Source organism: Schistocerca cancellata, chromosome 6, assembly GCF_023864275.1.
Source record: "Schistocerca cancellata isolate TAMUIC-IGC-003103 chromosome 6, iqSchCanc2.1, whole genome shotgun sequence".
Lineage (NCBI taxonomy): Eukaryota > Metazoa > Arthropoda > Insecta > Orthoptera > Acrididae > Schistocerca > Schistocerca cancellata.
The window spans coordinates 368,952,755-368,976,052 of record NC_064631.1 but is presented as its reverse complement, the minus strand read 5'-3'; the positions used below and the strand labels follow the sequence as shown (position 1 = coordinate 368,976,052).

The following is a 23,298-nucleotide window of genomic DNA, read 5'->3' as shown; positions in this document are numbered from 1 at the left end:
ACACACACACACACACACACAAGGAGGTTCAACTTGTACACATACAACACAATGTCTAGTGCCTGTGGGTAGACTCCAATTCCTGTGTTGAACAAAAGCAGAAAAGCATTAATTCAGAGTGGGGCACAGAGGGGTGAGGCAACAGAATACAGGTGGGAGGAGAGAAGAGCACTGTCTGATATTTGCAGATGATACTAGTGTGATAATAAGTGCACCAAAGCAATTGCTACCAACAACTGCTGATACAGAACTAAATTACATCCACTCTTGGCTCAATGCAAACAGGTTGACATTGAATGTAAATAAAATAAATGATATGCAGTTTGGGAAAAGATGTCAAAATGTAAATCTCGATCTGGTGTAGGGTGACAAAGCCTTATACAGAGTGACATCCACAAAATTGCTGGGGATTCATGTGGATGAAAACTTAAATTTTAATGACCACGTAATAAAACTTGCACAGAAACTTAATTCAGCCTGTTTTGCCCTCAGAATTATTGCAAATGTTTGTACCTCAGAGGGTGCCAGAATGGCATATTTCGGCTATTTTCAGTCTCTTGCCACATACGGAATAATATTTTGGGGTTCCACAACAGGGCACCTAAAACAAATTTTTCTGTGCAGAAGAGGGTCATCTGAATAGTAACTCACAGTCATCTATAGACACACTGCAAACCCATATTCAAAAAGCTTAGAATACTTACTATACCATCATTATACATCTACAAATGTGTATTGTATGTCAGGACCCACATTGCAGATTTTCAGACAAATGCTGACTTTCATAACTACAATACCTGTAATAGAGCAGCACTCCATACTCGGCGAACAAAAAGAACAAATACACAAAGGCATGTGAGCCATATCGGTTCAAAACTGTACAACGCACTGCCAGTCAACATCAGGCAGTTAGAAGATAATAACAAATTTAGAACAGAATTTAAAAAATTTCTAGAAGAACAATGTTTTTATTTGTAAATGACTATGTAGGTCAATAAATTTTTTGTGATGATATTTATAAAGGCAAATGGAAAATACTCTATCTGTACCTAATCATTCCTTACCTAATCATTCATTACATTTACATACTTAAAGGACAGCTGTTGTGTGATGTAAATATATACTTAAGCAGTGTTGTGTATATAAGGACTTGCTGTTTAGGGAGGACAAAACTAAAGCCTTATGAAAAACAGACTATGCATTTGAAATAACAAGCAGGGATGTATATAGGCTCTATTAATTTCATTGTGTTATTATTAACTTCATTGTGTTGTTATTAACTTCATTGTATTATTTTGTTTTGTACTTTTTTACTTATATATTGTTTGTGTCCCATTTCTTTGAAATGGCTTACATGTACCCTTGACAACATCCATACAATATTTATTGTCAATGGATGGATAAATAAACAAAATAAAAATGGAGCATGTAGGGACTAGATGGTAGCTGGTCAAGGCTATCAGGCAGAGCGTCAGGAGACTGTGTGAGAGGGAAGGTCAGGTGGGAGGATGGGGCAGGAATGGGAAGGGAAACAGAGAAGGGGAAAATATCAGTGGGTGCATTGGCAGAGTGGGGCACACAATGAGGGTGAGGGGGCATGAATTGGGAAGAGGTGATAGGACAGAGAGGGCAGAAACTATTGGGTGGAGAGTGTGTAGACAGTATGTTACCATAGGTTGAGGCTGGGATGATTTTGGAAGCAGAGAATGAGTAGTAAGGGTAACTTCCATCTATAAAGTTCATAAAAGCTGGCTGTGGAGTGTAGGATCCAGATGGTCTGGGCTGTGAAGTAACCATTGAGGTTGAGTATTTTATGTTCAGCTGCATGTTGCATCACATGGTGGTCCTCTTTGCTCTTGGCCACAGTTTGGCGGCGACCATTCATCCTGGTGGACAGCTGGTTGGTAACAATAGCAATATAAAAAGCTGTGTAGTGATTGCAGCAGAATTGGTATTGACCTGGCTGCTTTCAGAGGTGGTCTGGCCTCTGATAAGGTAGAGTAGGCCTGAGACAGGACTGGAATAGGAAGTGTTGGCTGGGTAGATTGGGCAGGCTTTGCATCTGGATCTTCTACAGGGAAATGATCCCTGTGGAAAGGGAATGGTCATTGAGATTGGGAGTGGCATAAGGATGGACCAGGGTGTTGTACTGGTTGGGTGGGTGACAGAACACTACTTTACTTTAGGTAGGGTGGGAAGGATCTTGGATAGAATGACCCAAATTTCAGGGCACGATGAAAGATAATCAACACCCTGACAAAGGATGTGGTTCAGTTGTTCCAGTCTGCAGTGCTGCTGGGTGACGAAGGGCATGCTCCTTTGTAGTTGGTTCTTATTGGAGGTGGGAGGATTGGGAAAGTGTGGGAATATATCATGGGAAATCTGTTTGTGGACTAGGTCTTGGGATAGTGCCTTTTTGTGAAAGCTTTCTGAGACCCTCAGCATATTGGGAAAGGGATTTCTCATTACTGCATATATGCCATCCCCTGGTGCTAGATTGTATGGGAGGGATTTTTGATGTGGAAGGGATGACAGCTGCCAAAATGCAGTTATTGTTGGTGGTTGGTGGGTGCAGATGGAGCCTTGAGAAAGATGATCAACATCCAGGAAGTGGTACATTGGGTTGAGGACGTCCAGGTAAAGTGGATGGGAGAGAAAGTATTGAGGTTGTGAAGGAAAGATATTGGATGTCTTTACCCTGTGTTCACAACATGAAGATCTCATCAATGAACCTGAACCAGACAGGGAGTTTGGGGTTTAGGGAGGTTAATGTAAAATCAACATATATACTTCTATGGTGTCATTGTGTATGTAGCACAACAATTAGTTAACTAGTAAGTTATCCATTAGATAATTGAACAAGAGACAGCAAATAAACCTTAGTTGTCACAAAATTAATATAATTTTCTTGTGACCAGATGTGATATCTGCAAATGCTATAAAAATGACTGCTGTAACAGACAAAAGATGTAAAATGGAAGAAGTCTCAAAAATGAAAATTTTCTGGAAGATTAAATATTTTTGTGTTCATTTTAAGTAGCAAGCTCAGGACAGAAGTTACAAACACAGTATTTTGAAAATTGTAAAATATTAGTGATTCTCACTTTAAGATACATATGTGTGTCAATGACCTCATATTCACTAAGCAAATGTGCATCATAGCAACCAGACCCCACCCTTATGCAAGGTGAAAGACAACACAAACACAAACCATAGATATGTTCCAAACAAAATTAGAAATACCTATATCCACATTATAACATCAAAGGCAACTGACTTGCTTAGTTACAATCTTCCTTATACAACAGAGATGAAAGAGTTGTCCTAACAGGTGGAGGCATAGCTGTAAATTCAGAGTGGTGAAATGTTGCACATGTTCTTCCGGACTCAATACTCAAACCATCAATTTTCTTGATTTTCGTTAATGACCTGCCAATGTCAGTCGCTAATAAAGAAAAAAATGTTAGTGTTTTGCTCATAGTATCAGTGTCCTGTTCAAGCTGCCAAAATCCACAATACAGGCTACAGTTAAAACAGTAACTCACCAAATATATGAGCAGTTTAAAGCAAATAGTTCTTGGGTTAAACGTTTCAGATAATCCAATTTATCTAAATACTGTGGCTTGAGGAGTTCACTGTGTACCAAAATTGCACACATGTAATTGTAAACAATCAAAAATGTCATTATATAACTTAACTTTTTTGTGGTGGAACTTAAAACTTTGACTACCCCCTCATACACGCACTTGTTATATATCTATTCATTAACAAGGTTCATAGCCAACAGCAGAGAACTTTCCAAAGAAAGAGGGACATTCACAAATGGCACAAGGCAGAAGTGAAGTTTTCAAAGACTCTGTAACCCCACAAGAGTGGACACCTCTTAAAAATACTAAACCACATATAGTGTGGTTTTTCAAAATTCAGTGATAAAGAAATGGCTAGGATCCATATATTAATGTACATGTATTTTTCATTTACCATACTTGGTGTGCTGTTTACTGTAATGTTTGTATCATATGCAAACAAAACAAAACTGGCATCTGCTCATGTTACTGGGAAAATCAGTGATATAAACGAGAAAAATTAAGGGCCTTAAGATGGGAATTTAGGAGACACCAAATATAATTAGTTATCAGTTGGATGATGTCTGATAGCTCGATACAGGTCTTCTTCATGTTGACACCCTTTGTTTCCCACCAGAGAGAGAGGGACTTGACATTATAATTTACTGAAAAAGGTATGATTCATGCAGTCAGGTGTCTTGGGCATATATTGAAGAACAAAACCAAGTAAAGTAACTTACATGAATGATTGGTACAAAATGTGACAAATAACTTCAGTCATTATTTTGTGCAATAGTTATTATTTGTTTTTGTTTTTAAATAATAATAATTTATTTTTTATTGCAGACATCGCCATCACAAATGTCATCCTCATCCAGCAGTTCTTCCTTGCCATCACTTGATGTATCTATGAGCAGCAGCAACACAAATACTTCAGCTGGAAATCAAAGCAACAGTACTACCAGCAAGTCATTAACTGTACCTTCTCAGATGCACAGTCCTGCTCAAAATAAGTTGCACGACTTTTACATCATACGTGTCACAGTTGAGACAAGTTCAGTTGAAACAGAAGGTAATAATGTACTGTGAATAAATATATGGTGCATTTGCTACAAATGCCTGCAGTAAACTTGTGGATGTATATTAATTTGTGTCCTGTGAAAGTGTATTTGCAGTATTCAAGATACACAACACCCCCACTGCAGTTCCATCACTACATTTCAGCAGCAAAAGTGTCCATGAGCTGATGTGCAGTCATTATAGCCTTCTATAGTTGTGTGATAATAATGAAACTTCATGCAAGAAGAGCAGATATAGTTTACTAGTGCTACACAACATTAATGTGCTAGCTTATTTATGTTATTTGACCTATATACTAACTATTGTACAACAAATACTGTGAGGACTAATTGTGCCATAAACAATCTCATATTATGTACATTATTCCATTATTCCATTATTACTTCATTAAGGCCAAGCTCCCTTACTGAGTAATGCGACAGACTGGCTAGCATGTTTGACTCATTGACGAAGAGTTGTGTTAAAATCCCTGTATAGCCATTCTGCTTTGATTGTCTTCTTTTAACTGCCTTGTTACCACAAACATGACCACCACCACCAACAACAATGACAACATTTTCTTTGTATTTATGTAGTTTTTGCTAAGAGACAAACAAAATAACTAACTACATGGGAGCAATGACAATATTAGCTACTATGACTACATGCAAATTCTAGTTGACACACGGGAAACGTGGCTTGCTGAATCAGAATAGTGCATGAGAAATTGAATGATAAAATAAATGAAAAAAAAATTATGCTGACTACTATGACAACTTGTACCTCCATGTATCTGTTTAACAAGGTGTCTTTTAACAAATCTGTTTAATATGTTATTGATAGTAATACATTTCTTGGTAATTGGTTGACTTTTCTTCAAAAGATCAGTGTGTGCATAAAGGACTAAATGCATAAAAATACAGTTGAAATTAATTTTTTATATTCTTGTTTGGATGCTACCATATTAAGCTGAGTATAAGATGGCCCTGATTAAGAGATGACCCTTTGTTTTGTCTTATTTATTTATTTATTTTTAAGAGTTTCCTTGAGAACAAATTATTTTTTATCTGCATTTTTATCAGGTTTTACTTCTGCACTGACACGAGTATGTTACAGTCTCTCATTCTTTCAAACATATTTTCTGCCCACTACTCTCTCATTGACTGCATAGAACCTGAGCGGACACTCTCCTTTTCATTCCCGTCATATGTCATTGTAAGCATCTACAACATTGCAGCATGGAACATGTTAGTATGCCATGACCCCTATCTAGACTTTTACTGTCTCCTGCAGAAATAAATGCTAGTATTACACATTTGTCCAATTTTAAAGTCAATTCAGTTCCAACCACAAATGGATTCAGGCAAATTGTAATCTAAATGTGACAAATGGTCCTAAAATGCCAAATTATACAGTGAAGATTCCCATGGTTGGCAGTGCAATGAAATTTGCTGCTCACTCTTTGCTCGCCTCCCTGCATTCATCCTAGTTCTCAGCCAAACTAGTATCATTATTCCCCCTCCAGTCCTCCTTATGGGCTGTGCTAGAGCAATGGTTAAACACTGACAGCAGTATCTTGTAGGGTACAAGTCATATGTAACAACAGCAACTAATACATAAATAAAAGACTGAAGTCATGACTCAACTTGAACATATGCTAGCCCCGCAATCTATTGACGTCTGTTGGTACTATCTCCTGCTGCTGCAGTTTATTCTTGCAATAACAATTACAGTCATTTTGTATTATTTATTTTATTTGTGAGACACTTCAGTCTGAATTAATTTTCCTTCTTGCTTCATCTGAATGTCACCATCATGTCGTAAGGATGGTAAGAAGCTGGTAAATTTTTTACTTGGTATTCTAATACATGAACAGCAAAAACAAATTACTTATTTGCAACTCACTTAGTAAACCATTACCGTCTCTCACAATCAAATATAATATTGATGAGTTCAAAATCATGTAATGCTTTTTGAAGGAGAATATTTTTGCTTTATAATGTAGCCTTTACTTAAAAAACAGCAATAAGATTTGTAAACAGTATCCATACATGTATGAGAGATTTTATTTCAAATCTTTTCAAATACAAGAGTTTGTAAGAAGATAGAATTAAATGCTATTTCCTCCTGTGTTCCAAAATTTTTTCAAATTTTAAGCAAAGCAATACACTGTCGAAGTGGTTAGTTCCCAGTTTCTTGTATATCCCTTCCACTAGTGCAGCACGAGACAAATGTCAAGTGATTGTTCGAGAGAGTGTCAAAACTGTATCAAGTGCTTCAGAGTATTGGGGAATCTTGAGCCTGTTCAAACGCAAGTATCATCTGCCCTTCAGAATTCTTCAAAATAAGTTTGCATGTGACCTCAGTAGCCAAAACTTCATTTGTAAATGTTAGACAACCTATATGTACTCCACTAAACAACATAATAAAGTTGACCTCCACAGCAATAGTTTAATCTGCGAAAATAAGATGACCATGTATTTCTTAAATGATGAATTTGGGAAAAAACCCTACTTTATAATTGATATGAATATAATAGAGGGAAACATTCCACGTGGGAAAAATATATCTAAAAAGAAAGATGATGAGACTTACCAAACAAAAGCGCTGGCAGGTCGATAGACACACAAACATACACACAAAATGCAAGCTTTCGCAACAAACGGTTGCTTCGTCAGGAAAGAGGGAAGGAGAGGGAAAGACGAAAGGATGTGGGTTTTAAGGGGGAGGGTAAGGAGTCATTCCAATCCCGGGAGCGGAAAGACTTACCTTAGGGGTACACACACATATCCATCCGCACATACACAGACACAAGCAGACATTTGTAAAGGCAAAGAGTTATATTTGCCTTTACAAATGTCTGCTTGTGTCTGTGTATATGCGGATGGATGTGTGTGTGTGTGTGTGTGTGTGTGTGTGTGTGTGTGTGTGTGTGTGTGTGTGTGTGTGTGTGCGCGCGCGCGCGAGTGTATACCTGTCCTTTTTTCCTCCTAAGGTAAGTCTTTCCGCTCCCGGGATTGGAATGACTCCTTACCCTCTCCCTTAAAACCCACATCCTTTCGTCTTTCCCTCTTCTTCCCTCTTTCCTGGCAAAGTAACCGTTTGTTGCGAAAGCTTGAATTTTGTGTGTATGTTTGTGTGTCTATCGACCTGCCAGCACTTTTGTTTGGTAAGTCTCATCATCTTTCTTTTTAGATCTACTTTATAATTGGGTAAATATGGTACATACTATGTTCAGATGTGTCTGAAAACACGTCATGTTCTGCCAGGCACTGACACACAAATCAGTTGAGCTTAAGATATGTCTTTCTTAACTAAAATATGAAACATGTTCATTAAAACTGCTTTAGGAAATTTTGTGTGTAATTGCAACTGATTATTTCTTTTCTTTTCTTTTCTTTTCTTTTCTTTTCTTTTCTTCACCCACAAATTTCCCACTAGATGGCAAGGTAAGCATCATAATGTAAATGGGTTTGGATACAAATGACAGATGAATCGCATTACAATAGCTATGGTGTGAGTTCCACATTAGACCAACCATACTGTGCAATGTGATGACTGCACAAGTTTGGGTATCCAACAGCTGTGGTTCTGTTAGTGAGGTAAGCCCTTCCACCACAGCAAGGTCGCACCACAACGAATGGGAGAAATCAGTTTCCAATTTCCTGAGGCCAAAAAAGCATAAAAGGAATAATTAAATTGGCTTTAATTATTGTGAGACTGGCACAAGACATGTTCAACATAATGTCCACAGTTTACTGCCCCAAGTTGAAATCGAGAAACGGCATGTTCCACAACAGATCGTCTGAGGGGTTACTTTCAGCATTCATTGCACTGTGTGTGCCTTCTATAAAACTATGCTTGTAAGTGGAGCACTAAACACAGCATCGTCCAGATAACACTACTGCCAGAAGTCGTATGGATTAAGATCAGATGGATCTGGACGTCCAGGCTGCAGGATAATGCCTCTGCATCAGTGGCTTCACTGACTGCGGTAGGTGCAGAGGAGCGCCATCTTGCGTAAAAATGATCCTACATACACCTCTGTGCTGTTGAAGGGTTGGAGAGACGTTGGTGTGCAAAAGACTCTCATAGAGTTTACCAGTGATGGTAAAGGTAATAGGATGTCCAGTAACCATCACCCCAAAAAACTATGGTTCTGCAATAAACAATGCTATCAACCAACACCACATAGTTACCTTTGCAGAACAAAGTGGCACCAGTTGATGTGTGAGCAGATTTTCCATTGCCCACATTCTGCATTCCTGTTTTTGGCAAACATTGTACCAATGCCTTTTTTCATACTCGAGTCAGGAACTTCTGCACGTCTACTAGCACACAATCACCATTCTTGTAATAGAATTTTACCAGCAGCTCGCGAGTCCTGAATTGAGACAGTCATGCCGATCATAAGCCAAATGTAACATGTGAGGTACATGAATGATCCTCAGACACAAACTGGGGATCAGTCATGCACCCCACATCTTTCATTTGGCATACTCTGCCACTTTCAATACCTTCTAGTGGTAAAATTTTTGTTATTTTTTGTTTTGTTTTCCCAGTTCTTTGATAATATTCATTTCAAATTTGATATAGTTAATTGTAACAGCATTTTGAAACAAGAACTTTAATCACCCTGTGTGTGTGTGTGTGTGTGTGTGTGTGTGTGTGTGTGTGTGTGTGTGTGTGTGTGTGTGTGTGTGTGTGTGTGTGTAAACATACATACACAAAACCTCTATAAAGAAGAGAATAATATAGTTTCCACAAGGCTGTTAGTTCAAATTTTTAACCAGGCCCCAAAATTCAGTAACACAAAATACCAGTTACTCACATGTCTTGAAAATATTTGTGGAATTTTATATTTGGACAATGAAGACTGTAAATTCCTTGGTATGCATTTGGATGGTATTCTTACATGGGAAAAGCTTGTTTACTTTGTATGCAAAAAATAAGGAGTGCATTGTACTTCCTTAGCTAGCTTCCAAAATTGTATGTAATAAAACACTGAAAACTGTATACTATGGGACAATTTTCTCATTTATAAGTTATGGGGTAGAGCTGTGGTGGGGTGGTGCCCAGGTGCACTTGAACAGAATCCTGATGCTACAAAAGAGAGCTGTTAGGCTGATACATAGTCTGGGGTACAGGTAGACCTGTCCTGATGCCCTTATCAAAAATAAATATCTTGCTGTATACTCATTGTATATATGTAGTCTTAGCACATTTTTAGTAAGCCATCATGGTGACACACCTAAATATTACAACGTACATAACCATAATACAAGAAATAGCACAGTTATTACTGACAAAGAACAAAATTTGAAAGTAACAGACACAGTCACAGTCCATGTATCAGTGGCTCAGTGTGGTACAACAAATGCTCAGGATTCATAAAAGCACATACTGGGGATCCGTTTAAAGCAAAATGAAAATCTTCCCTTGTAAATAAACATCTGTAGTCATTGAAAGAATTCTATGGCATACACTTATTATATATTATGTACGTGTATTAATCATTGCACACAACTATGTTACATATTAAATGTTTGCATACAGTTACTGGTTAGTGCTTAATAAATTGCTCATTTAAACTAACAGCATGATGGAAACTGTCATTCTTTAATCAAGGCTGTGGTGTCCAGCTATATGAAGTCAGTCTACAAATATCATCGGTGCAATGGTTTCAAACATGTGACTGTTTCCTTATGATAATGTCAAAATAGTAACCCCTGGGAGATACTAGCATATATTATCATATTGTGTACATCAGATATAAGCCATGTTCAAAGCACAAACAGCATTATAAAAATACAGCATACTCAATGTGTCAAGTATGATGAATAATGTGTTGTATAAATATCAAAGTCACCTGAAAGATGATCATAATATGCCTAAAGAATCGCTGGAGCTATAGATTTCCTGTGTGAATAGACATGCTGTATGACTCGAGTGACTTATCCTTGAAAAAAAAAGAAAGAAAGAAAGAAAGAAAGAAGAAAATTGATTTGTGAGAGAAAAGCACATGCATTTTGCTTGATCACAAGAATGTGTGCCTTCCAAAAAAAATTTAATAGAATGCTTTTATCTATTCTTTACTGTTGCTGGCTTGTCATTTGCTTCTCTCCTCTGTGTGTAAGAAGAGCCGCATTTGAGGCAAACTCTGCCTTCTCTAGCTGAGCGGCTCTCACTTCTCTGAGTGAGTTGGTGCAGTGGCAAGATGGTGGACTCGGATCCAGGAGGACAGGAATTGGAAACCATGTCTGGCCATCCATATTTAGGTTTCCCATTGTTTTCTTAAATGTATAAGACAAATGTTTGCATGGCTCCTTTGAAATGGTGTGGGATATTTATTTCTCCATCCTTCCTCCATTCCAGCTGGAGCTCAATCTCTAATTAACTCAATGTCAATGGGACACTAACCCCAAATTTCCCTTTTTCTGGTTGCTCCAACTTTTAAATAAGTTAACATAGTCCCTTATTTTTACTTCATGTTTTATATGAGCATTTACACAAGAATATCACATTTAATAAAATAATCCCGAAAGATACAAAACTATTTATTTTCCTCCCCACAGGTATTGTGCTGTACAAGAGCATAATGCTAAGCAACAATGAGCGTACTCCACAAGTTATACGAAATGCTATGCTGAAGCTGGGTCTGGAGGGGAACCCAGATTCATACACACTTGCACAGGTGTTACCAGATAAAGGTATGTTGCTGTAACTTCTGTGTTGGTATTATTATTCTCTTCATCATGATAATCATCATCATCATGCAAGCCCAGATTTTATGTAATATCAATTTAAAAATTAGTAAATAAATAAGCGACCAAAACTGATGAAACATGTAAATAAAAATTTAATGAGGCAGTTACATGTAAAATCCAAAGTTTTATTTTTTTCCTGAAAAATATAACTTCACAGGTAGACTAGTCAAATATGTATGTTAATTCTTAATCAGTTCACTTCTGCTACACACTGTAGTGTTGGACAAGTGTCTTCTGTTCAAAAATTGACACTGGAATGGGATGCAAAATTAATTTCAGTTTACTTTTCCAAATGTTCTGTTGCCACACACAGTCTTCCATCTATAACCATGTCTTTATTAATTGAGAAAGATTGCTCAACTTCGCAAAAAGTCAGTGGCTTATATTTATACAGAGGGCTTGTGCTAGGATTAATATTCTCATGGGGTTCTAAAATTTCGCTATTAAATAAGCAAGCCAAAACAACAAGATCTGAGTATCCAGGATTCTTACTCAGCTCAGATTGCAGTTTACTGGAAACTACACAACCCACTTCACCTGGTACAACTCTGATTTTCTGAACTGCATCTTCCATTACTCCCACAACCTCTCGGAGATGCACGCTTGAAGTCTCCAGTTTCTTGATACTGGCCGGGAAGCCAACTGAAGTGACTTGCGATGTATGAAACTGAACTGTGCACTTCAGAACTGTAGAATGCTGACAAGGATACACTGCAGTATCAGAAGAAAAATTCTCCATCACTGACTTCATGGCTTAAAAGTGCCTTCTGTAGAAAATAAGGACTTCAATCCATGTTGCTCACCATCACTGGCTCCAGAGGTAGCATTGTGTATGGCAAGGACATTTCAATAAAATCTTCTTTACTACTGATATCATTGTATTTACTTCTGGGAATTTATGTCTAGCTGAATCTGTGTACATCAACAAGACGATCTCTTCCCTTACGCCATTTGGCCATAGTACCTTAAGTCCATCATTAATGAATCTAGGAATTGTTGAAGTATTTGTTGCATCCAGAAGTTCACAATAAATTAAATAGAGTTTAGGTGCAGTCTCATTGTCCAATTTGCCCACAATTAGATAAGCAATTAAACAGCCTACAGCGTTCATCATCATCTCAGCAGAAATCCATAAAGGCGATTTGCCAATGTCAGCCCTAATTTTTTCTCATATGTCAATATAGCAGCAATCCAGGCAGGTTGCGGTTGCAGTATTTCTGTTAGAAATGTTTAAATTCATGTACCTGAGCTTTGTTCCAGTGCAACCAATGCTAAAAGGTCCTTTGCAAAATTCACTATTAGATGATGTAGGCTGCCCTGCAAATGTGCAAGTAGAACCTGCTTTTTTGAAGAAATCCATTTTTTATTCATAATTTGCATATTGCTTCGTAAATGTTATTCATTCTGAGATTTACTGTATAGCCTATATGTTTATCACAAGTTTGGCAGAGGACTATTTTACCACCAGTGGTTAAATCACTGTCAATAGAAATCTATGTTTTAAGCTTTTATGACAATGAAGACACAACTGGTGCCATGACGAACTGAAAATGTAACTGACTATTACATACTGTGAAGTATTTGAGAACACGATAGGAAAGCACTTAAAATGAGTCTTTGTTGTGTGCATCAAACTTGGGCAACATAGCTTTGAGTGTAAATGACTGATGACAGTATGAGAAACACAACAATAAAAATTAATTTTCTTTTTTTAGTCTTGCTTTTAAAGCAAATGTATGAGACGTATGAAAATCCAGAGTTAAGTTTTCACTCTTCCGCATAGTGTGCGCTGATATGAAACTCCCTGGCAGATTAAAACTATAAGCCAAACAGAGACTCAAACTCGAGACCTTTGCCTTTCGCAGGCTTGCCCGCAAAAGGCAAAGGCCCTGAGTCTGACTCTTAGTCCAGCACACAGTTTTAGTCTGCCAGTACAATAATTCTGCAATAATATTAAAATGGGTAAAATTATGTAGCATATTGTGTTTCACAATATGTAAAAATATTTAATTTAAAATTTTGAAATAAGCATGCTTTCAGTGTAATTTATCAAAATTTTAATTTCTCCTATAGCTACATATAAAGGAGCATAATATGTAATTAAATAAAATCTGGGCTCTAATCATCATTATCATTATTACTATTTTCAACTTTGGTTTCAGACTTTTACACAGCTTGCAGTTTAAATTGTGAATTGAATAAACTTAAGAAAGTACATACCAAACTCAATTTTTTTCCAAAACAGAAGGTGAAGAAACATAATTGAATATGCATGAAAAAGTATTACTCCAAGACAGTATTGAGAGTAAAACCAAAGTTCATCGTTAGCCATTTGCTGTTGACTTCAAGAAAAGGCTTCTTGTAGACTTATCCAGATATTAAAATCTTGTGGTTAATACAGGAAAAAATGTTCTGAATGTTTCCTGATTCTTCTCCTTCTCATCCTGTCCAGCAAGTCTCCCCTGACCCAGGATTCTGGGTGACTTTTCTGAACTGAACCCCTTTCCGTAAACCTCTCCAGTCCTTTTCCTTTGCCCCCTCTTCCTTCCCCTTCAACTCTTATGCTAGAAGAAGGAGCCACTGGCTTCGAAAGCTTGTAAACATTAAATCTTTTTGTGTGTGTGTGTTCCCCCTGCCACCACTTGTTGTGTAGATTTTTTTATCTATCCATTTTCATCCAGTACTTCGTCATTTTGTCATAGGGTTGTGTTTATAACAGTCTTGTTACACATGATGAATTTTTTCAGAAAAGAATTGTCCCATTCTACATTTCAGTCAAGTCACAAAAGGTGTCCATGCACGGATTTGTTCACGAGCCAAACTTTGCACGTATTTCCTGTTCTTCTAGAGAATGTCTTGAACACTTCATTTAGACATATTCAGTTCTTCAGCATAGCCCTGAATGAGAGATGACAAGTCAGTTTTCAAAATATCGTGAAATATCATGGATTTTTTCAATGTTTCCATCAGACAAACTTGATGTAGGATGCCCTGACCTCACATTGTCCTCAAGCAACACCTGTCCTCCTCTAAAATGTTTAAACCTCTCAAACACTCATGCATGACTTACACAATTTTCTCCAAAGATGTTTTACTGTGTGAAACTTGAAACTGAATCACTACTTGTTGCTCCATTATGATATGTAGCACAATGACATTGACATGCTATGGCAGCACATCCACTATTTGTTACAGCAAGAACAAACAAGATTTATGAAACATAACATTTTATAGAGCCAATGTAAGATACAATGAAGTACAGGTTTTGCATAGCACCAAACAAATTGAAAGGACAACAGTAATACAGGTTAGAGAATAGGCCGAGCACTCATTTGTGATCGCTTAAATAATATTTTTTTTTGTGGCTCACCAGAATGCACCTGGGGGCCATCGCATGTGGCCTCTATAACTGGGCCTGTAAACTGTATGGACACATATTCTCTGAAATCACATGCATCATGAGTGAAGGCACATCAATTCTTAACACTGCCTCCTCACAACTGACAGCCTGAAATTGCACCTATTGTTTACAGTTGGTAGTTCAAGCCACCGCATTAGTTACTGTGCTGATATCCCTTACACACCAGAAATAAAATAAGTCTCAGAACTTTTTGGCAGATGGTGTATGTAATGATGTCATTGTTGATGGATCATCAAATGCCAATCTTTGTTCCATTTGGAATACACTTTTGCAGGCCATTTTTGTGTCGCCATTAGTTTTCTCAACATAACCTAAGGCAAATAAGATATACATGATGAGATACAACAGCAGTGCAGAATACTAATTAATAAAGTAACTTATAAGGTACAGTCATTCAAACCCCAACAGTAATGAAGAAGTACATAAAAAAAATATTTTCACAAGTTCCTTAATGCAAAGATATTTTGGAAACAGGAAATTTAAATTTTCTATGTAGAGAGCACCTCAAAACTCTTTTAATACTGTTGCCCAGGAGCCCATTCATTTATTGATAATATTTGCACTATATATTAATATTTACTATTACGATAATGCCTAAAATAAAGCAATTTTATGAAATGTCAAATAGTTTCCCAAATATTATGCAGATGAGACAGTATAAAATATTGTGCTGTTTCTTATTCCTATATGATTTTATGAATGTCGCTGTACAAGAGCTAATTCTATGAGAAGATTAATAGTATTATCTTCCATTGTATTTTCAGAAATGGTTCTTCCACCAAATGCAAATGTCTACTATGCAGTCAACACAGCATACAATCTGAACTTCATCCTTAGGCCTAAGGCAAGCAAAGAATTGGATTCAGCTAGCCGAACCAAACAACCCAAGAAGTCAAGTTCTACATGAGCTAATATATAACCTGAAGTCAAAGAATAAATATTTGTGGAAGGCAGTGATGGTACTAGCTTCATGAGTTAAAAACTTATGATAATATGCCTCATGCCCAGCTCGGTGCCTCTAAGAACAATTTCTTGTTTCTGGGAGACATTTCTTCTCATTTTCAGCTGCTTGAGTAAACCAATCGGTGGAGCTCAAAGCACCTGTCATAAATGGGTTATAGAGGACAGTGGTTTTTAAGAGACTGAATTTGAATTTTAGGGAACTAAAAAGTGAAAAAGTTAAATTATTATGAAGTGGTTACCGCCTCCTCGGCAAGTAACAATGTTCTTTCTTGAAATGTGTAACTTTTTAAGTTCTACTTGTACTTAAAAGAGAACATTGACTGCATCATTGCATGTACAAATTTTAGCATTTTATCAGATGACTATTTCATTTATTTGTGCTTTACTGTGAATTTATGCATGCCTCCTTGCACTCTTAAGAGGATTATGGATTGCCATGCACAATTATATGAAGTAATGGGTGACAGATCTGGTTTTAAATAGAGGTGAAGTTTGAAAATTGTTAGTAATATTTTTCTGGAGCTGTAAAACAAACTAGATTAGTGGCATTATAGCGACAATTGAATAGGTAATTGGTGTAGTAAATCAAATGAGAGGCATAATTTTATAAGCGCACCATTCAGTTTAAACCAAAGAGCAGTTATACTGGTTTTGTGGTGCTATATCTAATAAGTGACTGAATTTGTGGAGGGGAAAATCTGGAGATGACAGCTAAATATATATCCAGTAAGAGTCAAAGAGCAGTTGTGATGTTGCTCTTGTTGCTATTGTTACTGTGGGTCTAGACCAAAGTCCAATTTGAAGCAGTCTCCATGGTAGTCTGCAGTGTGCAAGCCTCTTCATCTCTGAATAACTATTTCAGCCTACATCCTTTGGAACCTGGCTGCTGTAGTCAAGCCTTGATCTCCGTCTACAGTTTTTCTCCTTCTCATTTTCTCCATTACCAACTTGATTATCCTTTGTCTCAGCATGTGTCCTGTTAACCAACTCCTTCATTTAAACAAATTGTGCCATAAAGCTTTTTTTCCTGCCCCTTCATTATTTATCCAATCCGATCATCATCAGCATTCCATTGCTTCAAATTTCAAAAGCTCCAATTGTCTTCTTGTCCATACTGTTTACATCCGTCTTTAACTTCCATATAAGGCTACCCATTCCATACTGCTACCTTTAGAAAACATTTCCTAACACTCTAATTTATATGAGATGTAAACAGATTTCTCTTTTTCTGGAACACTTTTCTTGCCATTGTTAGTTTCATTTTATATCCTCAGCCTTTGTCAGTTATTTTGCTACCCACATAGAAAACTCAACTTTCAGTATGCCATTTCCCAATCTAATTCCATCATCACCACCTGGTCTAATTCAACTACATTCCATTACCCTTTTTATTTACTTTTGTTGTTATTGATCGTACAGCCTCTCCTCAAGACACTATCTGTGCCATTCAACGTAAGTTCCAAGTCCCTTGCTGTCTCTGATGGGACTATTATGTCATCACCAAACCTTAATATTTTTATGTTTTCTCTCTTCTGAACTTTAATTCTCTTTCCAAATTTCTATTTGTTTTCCTTCACAGTCTGCTCAGTGTGTAGACTGAATAAATACAGGGGGCAGCCTACAACACTGACTCTCTCCCTTTTCAATTACTGCCACCCTTTCTGAGGTTTGCTTCTATGAGTGTTTCTATACTGTAAATAATTTGCGTTTGTGTTTTTCAGTTATTACTTATTAAACTGATGTTTCAGTAATATTCGCACTGGCATTCTCAAAATAAATAAATAATTTTTTTAAAAATATTTATTGTAACAGTCTCGGTGAATATAGTCCCACTTGATTACTATTTTCAATCACGTCAAATGATCATCATCTTATCTGAAAATAAAATAAAACATTTATATCTAAGAACACCAATGACTTTGCTGATAGTGCCAAACATATTTCAGTACAGTAGATGCACTGCTTGCATCATTTAATGAACTTATTTAGTATTAACATTTTATATCATTTTTAGATCTGAAGATGATCATTACAAGTGACTGAAACTACTTATCAAGTGTGATTATTCAAACTGAGACTATTATAACAAATATTTTAAAAAAATTGAACAGTTGCAGACTCTCTCATGACAATAATGCCTTCCTTTACTAAAATAAATAAATAAATAAACAAACAAACAAAAATTAGCAGTTAGAACAAGGAACTCAAAAATAATGCTAAGATACTGAAGACATAATGTTGCCAGCAAACCTATTGGACAGTGTAGTTCTAAAAACATGACTATAAATTGATGGAAAGTTGGGAAGACAGAGTAGATAAAAATAAATAAAATGTGTCAAATGAGCAGCAACAATAACAATAAAACAACCACCATCTTCATTATCATCACCAGCATCTAGTACGTAAATAACTTTGCTGGCGAAGGGTGATTTTTATGTGGTGTGGGCAGCTGCTGCATAAAAGTAAGATTTTAAAAACTCAGGTTATCTGCAGGCTCTTCAGTGCATATTAAATTAGAATTGTGGAATAAAAAATCCCTTCACTCTCCTCAGTTGGACTTGTCACCCAGTGCTTCAACTGTCTGGTAAATGGTAGTGACCCATCTCCCTCTTGAGTGACTTGTGTCTTCAGACATTTCCAGGCATGCTAACTGAAATCTCTCCAATGGACTGTGATAGTGTGTTCAGTTTTGTATAAATATTGTAACTCATTTTCTTGTAGTCTCTGGTCACAAGTTCAAGGATAAATGTGGACCAATGTAGATATTTGTACATTTTTATTGTATAATATGAAATGTATATATATTGTGTAAGTGTGATTTGTGTATGTGATAAGTGTATGATGTTTTAATTACTCTAGTGTGATGCTCAGGAATCTTTGTGTTATTATTACCACAAGGCATATGTATGTAAATATTAGATAGTATTAAAACTGAAATGAGAAACAACTGTTATTTGGGTTACAGTTGTTGGTTTTCCAGTTTTAATATGGAGTCTGAGATTCCTCAATGGTCATAACAAAACCAGTATTAAAAAGAAAAAAACACACTCATTACTTGATTTTCCTATAATGCCCATTAAATGTGTGTTTGTAAGTGACAGAGCCAACATATGATCAAATATGTCACTACAAAAATGGAAATGCAAATTCCAGTATACCTGAATGATGAGTGTAAAAACTGTTCTTGTAGGAAGGCCTGTTGAATGACTAAGAAATGTTTTAGAAACAACTTTCAATTCAGTTAAATACTGAAAACTGATGTGAATACAACAGTGCATAATTAACAAGAATGTGCATTTTAGTCGGCATTTCAGATGTCATTATGAAATGCGCCAATTCATAATGCAGACTGATGAGTTTTCCACAGAAGTGTCACTCATACCAATGAAAATTCAACATAATGTTTAGTCTTTACAAATTGCCACAAATGAGTGAATAAAAGGCTGCTACAATCTGCAAATAACAAGTCATGATAATTCTATAGAGAATTGTTTCTTCCATAGATTATGTGAAAATACATAGATCTAATGCCTGATAATTAATTGAATTGATGTTAAACATTATAAGCCCAGTATTATTCTTCTACTTGATGAGCTCCTCATCAAGCATACAAATAGGGGAGGCACCTAAATGTGTCTGCCTATTTTACAATGGTATAAACCACTTTTCTCCGTATCATAATTTCCGAAAACAAGCTGTCAACAAAGAGATCTTTCTTGTTAGTTATGTTATCTCTTCAGGAATGGTGTAATTCACTCACATAATTCAGCTATTAAAATTTTTCTTTATGCTTAAGTTTTTCTAGGTTAAATTTAATATGAAAGTAAGGTAAATTTGAAGAATGACAACCTGCACACTCTTGTTGGTATGTACAGCTTCTTTATTCCATCTACACTGAAGTTTAAAGGAACCTTTCAGTGTGACATCATCTTATGGAATGGAAGATATGAAATAGTATGAATCTCAGAATTAATGGTGCCTGTTTGCTCACATAATCTGGTGCCAATTTTATGTGATGAAATGTCTTTTTTAGTCATACATGTATGTGCAATATGTTAAGATAATATCTCAACTATATTTGTTTGGTGGCCAATGTAAACAAAGAACATAGATTGGTAAAGATGACATCATAAATATGATGTGTGTGAAACATAAAAGTGATATTATTGTCAAAATGTGCAATGGAATACCAAGATTGATTAATAGCCTCCTGTCCTTTGACATTAGGTATAGAGGAATCTGGGAATTATATCTAAAACTTGTTTGTAATTGAATGTAAACTACGTTTAATAAATGCTGTGCTCTTAAGACCTGTAAAACCACCAGTTGATGTACTGGTTCTATAAACTGCTGTAGATAAAATACTACCTATAGATTACACCATTACTTTCGTAAACAGGGAATTTGTAACACTTTGTATGCTTGTATACTGACAGATTGAGAATGATGTAATTAATATGCTGTGTACATCTGTATCTATATATTTATTGTTACATAAGTTAACTGTACATTGAACCACCTCTATACAATGTATAAAAAAAACAAAATGCTCACTTTCATATTGTTTTTAGATGTTTGTATGTTGTATATAGTAAATGTTTTTAACAATGATGTTTCCTATACTCAAGTGTATTCCTCCTGCCCCAAAGCATCTATAATTACAAATACAAAAATAATTACAAAAAGATGTTTTTGTTCTGCTGCTGTATATACATTTGCAGTGAATTGTTCTAATTGCTAAAACCTGCAAGTTGGACCAGAACTCTAATAATCTGGATCTCGACTTCTGCAGATTTTTACCAGTTATCCAGGCATACCTCTTAGCTCTGCTCAGAGCTTCTGTCTGTCAACATCTCTCTCCTAATTTCTAAACTTCGCATAGGCAGCATACACACTGAAATACCACCTGAAACTAAAGGATTGGAGGAGAATGGATACTGGTAAGAGTCTTTTTTAATGCAGTGTCCTAATTTCTAAACTTCGCATAGGCAGCATACACACTGAAATACCACCTGAAACTAAAGGATATGGAGGAGAATGGGTACTGGTAAGAGTCTTTCTTAATGCAGTGTCCTAATTTCTAAACTTCGCATAGGCAGCATACACACTGAAATACCACCTGAAACTAAAGGATATGGAGGAGAATGGATACTGGTAAGAGTCTTTTTTAATGCAGTGGTATGTAACTTTAGTTGCAGTTAGTAAGGGTTAAGTATTAGCACACTGACAATTTGAGTCAGTCTACGAGAAACATCAGGATTGCCTGTAAAGACAACATTTAAAATTGTTGTCCAGCACAGAGACAGGACTTGTAGTTAACAGAATGAGATTTTCACTCTGCAGCGGAGTGTGCGCTGATATGAAACTTCCTGGCAGATTAAAACTGTGTGCCCGACCGAGACTCGAACTTGGGACCTTTGCCTTTCGCCAACGATGTTAGAGCACTTGCCCGCGAAAGGCAAAGGTCCCAAGTTCGAGTTTCGGTCGGGCACACAGTTTTAATCTGCCAGGAAGTTTCAGGACTTGTAGTTGTTTGACATTTCTTGAGAAATTTTCCACAGGTCCGTGCTATCTCAAATGCCATGTGCATCAGGTACATAACAAAGCATCTGCAGTGACAAGAAGTACAGCTCCATGAATACACATTTAAAGCATTTCTTTAGATTGCAGACTAATTTCTAGTATCATTAAATGTGACACACACAAATTTCATTAGACCTAAAGTATGCTCTTGTAAGTTAATAAGAAGGGTCATTCCAAAAGTAATGCCTATGACTTTGGATGCCCATCCCAGATGTCGTTCGTGTAATGCTAATGCTTGAACCTTCCTCTTTCATTTGTAGGTGGTTCCATTGTTCAGTGGTGGTTGGCGCCAGCAGAGGAATGTTCCAAAATGGAACCTGATATGGACACACTTATAAAACAGCAATGTGTGATTGAATTCCTCACTGCTGAAGAAATTGAACTGACTGAAATCCACTGACGCTTGCAAAAGGTGTACGGAGACAATGCAATAGATGTGAGCAATTTGAGGCAATGGGAATGGCACGTTCAAGGTGGCGAAAAGGGTCTGCATGACATGCCATGGCCCAATCAGCCCTACACAGCTGTCATCCCTTGCAATGAAAAGCGTCTTGATCAACTCGTCCATGCTGAATGGTGCATAAGGACCAGAGAACTGTGTGAAAAGCTCACTGTTAGCTGTAATGCCTTTGAAACAATGTTGGAACATCTTGGTTATCACAAAGTCTTTGTGAGTTGGGTTCTGTGGATGCTTACAGAAGAACAAAAAACTCATCAAATGAAAACTTGGCAGGACCTACTGGACCAATATGAAGCTGAAAGTGACAGTTTGTCTGAACAGCATCATCATCAGCAGAGATGATATGTGGTGTCATGACTATGAGCCAAAATCCAAAAGACAGGCCATGGAATGGTGACATGTGAATTCTTCATCAAAAAAGAAATTCAAGCCACAGCCATCTGCAGGCAATGTGATGTGCACAGTCTGCTGGGTTAGCCAGAGTGTGGTTCTTTTGGATGCTGTAGCCTGAAAAAAACTGTCAATGCAGTATGCCGCAAGATGACACTGACTAAACAGAAAACCGAATTTCCAGGGTAAGGCCAGAGAAGACCAACTTCCACCTGCAACATTGCAACCTTGCAACTCACTGGAAAATTTTTGCCACATCCACCATGCAGTCCCAATTAGCACATTCAGACTTCCGTCTCGTTGGACCTCTGAAAAATGGACTCCGTGGTGAACACTTTCAAGACTGATGCATTTGTCAAAGCTGTAAGGAAGTGGTTAGCCTCTGATTTTTACAAGCGCAGTGTGCAGGCTCTGGTTCATATTGACAAAAGTGCATAATGAATTGTGCTGACCATGTGGAAAAATGACAGTCTGTAACTGAAATATTGTTCTGTTTACCTGTGCTGCTGTGATTCATTTGTCTCCTGTAGTTTCCATGAATAAAAATAGGAAGGGTTACTTTCAGAACGACCCTCTTAATTTGCAAGCTGAATGTGTTGTAACATATTAAATATGCCTTTATCCACTCAGTTACATCAGTGAGAAATAAACACCTATTGTGAGTCATTTACAATTACATTTTCAAGGACAAGAACACTGTCAGGAACAGTTGGAGGGGAAGCTGCTATTTCAACTCCACTAATCTCTCAATGTTTCTGTGTTATGAGCAGTCTGGCCTCATAATGAGAAAGTATGTCTCTCCAGTTGACTAAAGGTGGGTTTTACTTTAAATTAGCAGTTTGATGTTCAGCTTCTGTATTCCTGCAATGCAATTGTAATTCCTGATTATGCAGTTTTTTGTGTCACCAAATAATGGGGCATTGCTGTCATTGGAAGGGTTTTATTAGAAACCAATGAATCTAGCAATGCTTGGCAAATACTAAATATGTACTGGAACTGCGTATACTTCCTAGTCTCCTTCTATCTTTCTCCCTCAGACCACCTCCACCTCCACCCTCTTTTTGTACATCTCCTCCCCCCCCCCTCTCC

At 36.9% G+C, this 23,298-nt stretch overlaps 1 protein-coding gene across 1 annotated transcript in view; it reads left to right on the top strand.

The window, feature by feature from the left end:
• LOC126190935 (ral guanine nucleotide dissociation stimulator-like 1) overlaps window positions 1–19,853 on the top strand; it is a 393,843-nt gene extending 373,990 nt beyond the window's left edge. The window contains exons 13-15 of the mRNA XM_049931579.1: window positions 4,413–4,638; window positions 11,201–11,335; window positions 15,578–19,853. Coding sequence (XP_049787536.1) covers window positions 4,413–4,638; window positions 11,201–11,335; window positions 15,578–15,720 — 504 coding nt within the window. The 3' untranslated portion in view covers window positions 15,721–19,853. The remainder of the gene's footprint in view (window positions 1–4,412; window positions 4,639–11,200; window positions 11,336–15,577) is intronic.
• Window positions 19,854–23,298: the final 3,445 nt, after the last annotated feature.